The sequence below is a fragment of the Montipora foliosa genome, chromosome 4 (genome assembly GCF_036669935.1).
Source record: "Montipora foliosa isolate CH-2021 chromosome 4, ASM3666993v2, whole genome shotgun sequence".
Lineage (NCBI taxonomy): Eukaryota > Metazoa > Cnidaria > Anthozoa > Scleractinia > Acroporidae > Montipora > Montipora foliosa.
The window spans coordinates 15,746,500-15,751,499 of NC_090872.1; the positions used below are offsets into that span (position 1 = coordinate 15,746,500).

A 5,000-nucleotide genomic window follows, 5' to 3' on the forward strand; every position below is an offset into this window, starting at 1 on the left:
AATCTTAAATGGTACTCGAAATGACAAGAATCTAATTACTTGAAAGGAAAGACCTAATGTTTAAATTGAGTGTGTTTCTTTATATATTAACTCTGAGACTGAAACTGAGGAATATAAAACGAAGTATTTTTGTTTTTCTAGTCACTTATCATGTTTGGACTAGATTATTCTGCTCAAAAACCAATAAAAGGTGTTCCTCTTTGAAATTTGGAGGGAATAAACCCTCTGGTTAAAAACTGAAAGCTAGTATTATAAATTAAAGTAGATATTGGTCTTAAAAGTTTTTCAGTTTTGCCTTATAATTCGCTAATTTTGCGTGATGAGTGTGGCCGCTCTTGGCCATACGAAACAGAGCTGTAGCAAATAAAGCGATGAGTACCATTTGAAGTCTGGAACTACATCAAAAAAATATCGACCGAAAATTGCCGATTTTCAGTTTTTTACATTCCAGACGTGTTTGAATATATTCCAGACGTGTTTGGTTATTCAAACAGGTCTGGAATCTAAAAAAAGAAAATCGGCAATTTTCGATCAGATGGGCCATCGTCAAGCAACTACCAGCGGAAAACGAAACTGCACTCTGTGCCTAGAGGAAAAGCTGATGATCATGAAAGGTCGTTCAAAGAACATTCTTAATAGACGCTCCGAAATGTTTAGTAAATGCCGTCATGTAATATAACACCATTGTCTTAGATGTCACCTTTGTTTATATGCGCTTGTAATAAATTTGAACTGCCAGTTGCCTGAAGATCGCCAACCGGCGTGAAACTCAGAGTGGCAACAGCTGATCTTTGCCTTGTGTGTTTACTTTATATATATATATAGCAAAAATGTTCAAACCAACATAGGAAGAGAATTTCGAAATTTGATCCAGAGGTGCTTCCCACCGAACCATAAATTAAGAAAACTGTTTAACAAAAACAATCTTAAGCTAAGTTATAGTTGTTCACCAAACATAAAACAGATCATCGATGGACACAACAAAACCATCCTAAGCCAGAACATACCACCTCCACAACAAACACCCAACAAACTCTGCAAATCAGAGTACCAGACAAATGCCCTTTGAAAGGACAATGCTTAGTCAGGGAGGTAGTGTATCAAGCCACCATCACGACCGCCGAAAGCACAGAGACGTACGTCGGCCTCACCGCCACTGAGTTCAAGACGAAATGGCGAAACCACCAAATGTCATTCAAAAACGAAAGCAAAAAAAATGACACCGAACTGAGCAAACATCTATGGCAGCTAAAAGATCAAAAGAAAGACTTCGCAATCTCCTGGAAAATTCTAGCCAAGGCCAAATCTTATAGCAACCTTACTAAACGATGTAATCTATGTAGTACCGAGAAATTCTATATTCTATATAAACCGGACATGGCAACGCTCAACAAACGTAATGAACTCGTATCGACTTGCAGGCACAAGCGAAATTTTCTCCTTAGGTTCAATCGCATCCTCAACATCCAAAACAATCTTGTAACGATCACGCTACTGATGTATATAAACCCCAGCGATGCTACAGTGTACATGGAATCTAACTGATGAGTGGTCCAACTCCTTGTTGGTCTACGAAACAGACCTGTATTAAAGTCCATATGAAACTATATTGAGTAGAAAAACATTGTTATATATATATATATATATATACATAAAAATGCAAGGATATTAGTAGAATATCGAGACTAACTTATAAATGCAAGGAATACCGAGTAAAGATTATTTCAGTTTACCATATCGGACGGAGCTTCTCTGGGAAGTTTATATTATCGCCAACGCCTTATTTAATGGAACTTAGATCACTGAATAATTCTTGCTTGAATATCATCAATTATGCAGCAGACCTTTTGTCACACGAGGCTTTTACCAACATATTCATGACTGAAAATGCAATTAGTTAAGAAAGGAAACGTGGCATTCTTAAAAAGCATTGACTAGTTAAAAGATTCACATAATGCTTAGTCATTCGACTCATTGCCTGCAGGCTCCGCGATTTTTGATAAAACCATCACCAAATTAATCTTCTGCATTTCTGTCAAACAGTTGATGTACAAGAGTAGGCTCTCCCGGACTAATGATATGCCTTTCGTGATGTGTGCTTCTCACTCATTTACCAAATTAAGCAAATTATGCTAAGATCGCTAAAAGAATTTTGTAAAAACTTGAAATTGATGGATAGTTTAAACATCATGAAATAAGCATTCAATGAGTGGGCAAAATAGAGTTTGTGGAGCACGGTCAGGTCGACATCATTTTATTTTTATTTTTTTGACTATAACATATTGGTATAGTTCTTTACCAAGTACTTCTTCTTTAACTTTTTTTTTCAAATGGGCTGTCAAACACTCGTAGTAGCGGACTTTGGCAGCCCGGCTAGATCAGTTTACATTATTCCTAAGGTTTTTTTTCTCATTTTTTCTTACAGACCAGACGGGCGTAATTCTGAGACGCAAGGACAAAAGAAAACAAACAAAAGGCGACAACCCAAGATCGGCGAAACACTGCAACTCAGTTTTCAGTATAAGCGATCGCGATGAACAACTCAACTGACATATCAGTCATGAGGGAGAAGCCATCTTTAAACTACGAGGCGATTCCACAGGTTCTACCAATCGCAATTTTAATCTTGTTGACAAATGGAGTTGTGTTCGTTTTGTTTTGGAAAAGGAGGGGCTTACGAACTCCATCGAACTACCTCTTGCTGAGCCTGGCCATCAGTGATTTTATGACTGGATTGATAAGTATTCCTTTATTTCTCAGCTTCTCTGTTCTGATGGCTGCTCATCCAATTCCTGAGCTCTACAACGCTTCGAATGTATTTCATAAAATAATCTCATTCTCAATTGCATACCACATAACCGCTGTTACCGCAGAAAAGTACCTGGCAATAGTCAATCCGTTTGGGCGTATGATGAGAACCAAGAAAACCGCATTAAAAATTGCACTGATCATATGGTTTTGGTCTCTTTTATTGGGATCGGCACCAGCTTTTTGGTTTAACCTATGGCTTGAAGGAGAGCCATTTGCTGACCATATGCAAGCTTCATACAATATTTTTTGCCTGGTGGTCGTGTTTCTTGTACCTTTTATATTTATCCTATACGCCTACTGCATTATGTTCAGAGCCATAGCTTCTAGGCCGGGTTTCCAAGCAAGAAAAGCAAGAAAAGCAAGCAAGCAAGAAAAGGATACTACAGCATTCAATAAGGCCTCCAACGAAACGAAATGCCTGATTATTCTGATGTCCATGGCTATAGCGTTCGCTATTTGTTGGTTACCTTGGTTTTTGTTGAGGTTATTGTATTCGCTCATTAACATTGAATGGCTGCAAGAAGAGGTCGTTGATCCTTTGAAACCAATGGCTCACATTTTCGTTATTGTAAGATACCTGAGCTCTGCCATCAATCCCTTGTTGTACACCTTCTTTAAACAAGACTTCTGGGGCGCCTTTCGTATCGTCGTTTTGAAAAAGGACCCCAAAATGCTCTCTAAATCTATAAGAATGGGGGCAAAGAAACCCCGAACCTCAGCATCGCAGATGAGCACTCTGCTTCTGGAAGATAATACGAGAAAAGATAGCTCAAGTGTTTAATAAGGCTACAATGAGAACAGTTTCTGTGCTAATGAAGACATCTCTCTCAGCAAACTATTTCAAACAGGATGAAAAACCTGTTTAAAAAAAAATAAAAATAAATGAGTACTTTGAAACAGATAAAATGAATCTCAAAGCCAAGAAGAACGATGTAAAATTGCTAGTACTACATGACCAAAGCTACCCTGCGAGTTTTCGGTTTCTCCTACGCTTCCCGAGGGAGAAACCACTGCAAGCAACCGTTACTTACTTTGAGTGAGCGCCGTCCAGCGCCAAGGACGCGTAAATTAAAATTGAGTCGGTAAAACGAGTAAATAAACTTGTTTTGGCGCTTGCTTGTGCGTTCAGCCACCCAACTGCTGCGTTTTGGCGAGCCTGTTATAATTCCGGAGTGATGTCAAATGCTACACGCCGGGCGTGACGTACTTTGCACTATAAAGTGCTCGATGGAAAAACTAACGGCTGCTCGCGGTGGACCAAAGCTAATTTTCCCAAGGTTTTCAAAACATTTTCAGGAATTATGTAATTCCTATGGTCCTTTACGTGCTCATCTGTGCAAGGGGAAACTAGTCCCTTTCAAGTACAGCTGATTTTTGGTGACTCCGGTTATAGATCTCGAAATTTGTGCAAATACTGTTGCAGCACATCTGGAACAATAACCTAGGGATCAAGTCCCCTCAGTTTTGACTCATTTCTTTCCTGTTACAGTGGAGAATTTCCGAAATGATGTTCCGAGAGCTTCACTTGGCGCCTTAGCAGGGTCATTGGTGTACAAGTGGCCAAAACCGCAGCTACTGAAGCGTTATACTTGCTGCAAACATCTTCTATTGATCGAAGAATGCCTCCCGCGCATTTTTTTAGTCAGCCTCGACTCGGCCGGTGATTGCACCACACTGGTTATTTATCGCTTGCCCGATTCTTTTAACAGCATCGCTGCGTAAGTAGCTTTGGTCTGTAAATACCCGTTGACAAATCAGTCCAAGCACCAAGCAGCGCTGGATCGAGAGGAATTCCGCTGCCATCGTTCAGTTCACAGAAAGGGATATTTTTTACTTCGTCAGGAAAGAGTCGAAAAAACGAATTCTCCTTGTATTTCCAAAAGGGAGAGACAATTCCTCGTTCAATACGTACCACCCCTTTCCAGGATCGAGGCGATCGCTGTAAACTTTACTAGCTCCGATTGCCGCGTAAACTTCGAATCTCGCGCCCTCGCCAATTTAAGAGTTATTGTATTAAACGCCCTCTGCACTGGTATCTCCATTTGATGCTATTCCTCAATAATCAACTAAAGAGATTGTTTAGCTCAAGCAAATAAATTTTCGGTCGCTTGCTCAATCTCTGCCAACGAGCTCTGTGAACGAGATAGCCGCTTGCTGGACTCGCAACATTTAATTGTAACGCAAAAACC

The 5,000-nt window shown here is 39.8% G+C and overlaps 1 protein-coding gene and 1 pseudogene across 5 annotated transcripts in view; one reads left to right on the forward strand and one right to left on the reverse strand.

Moving 5' to 3' along the window:
* The window catches only part of LOC137999030 (neuromedin-U receptor 2-like), an 11,223-nt gene that overhangs the window by 6,181 nt on the left and 42 nt on the right, over positions 1-5,000 (forward strand). For 3 of the 5 annotated variants that reach the window (XM_068844859.1, XM_068844862.1, XM_068844858.1), the window contains one exon: positions 2,426-5,000. This exon is cut by the window's right edge. In XM_068844859.1, the coding sequence (XP_068700960.1) occupies positions 2,534-3,592 (1,059 nt within the window). In that variant the 5' untranslated portion in view covers positions 2,426-2,533 and the 3' untranslated portion in view covers positions 3,593-5,000. The other 2 variants (XM_068844861.1, XM_068844863.1) reach the window with 2 other exon arrangements.
* The window catches only part of LOC138001051 (uncharacterized), a 1,579-nt pseudogene continuing 777 nt past the window's right edge, over positions 4,199-5,000 (reverse strand).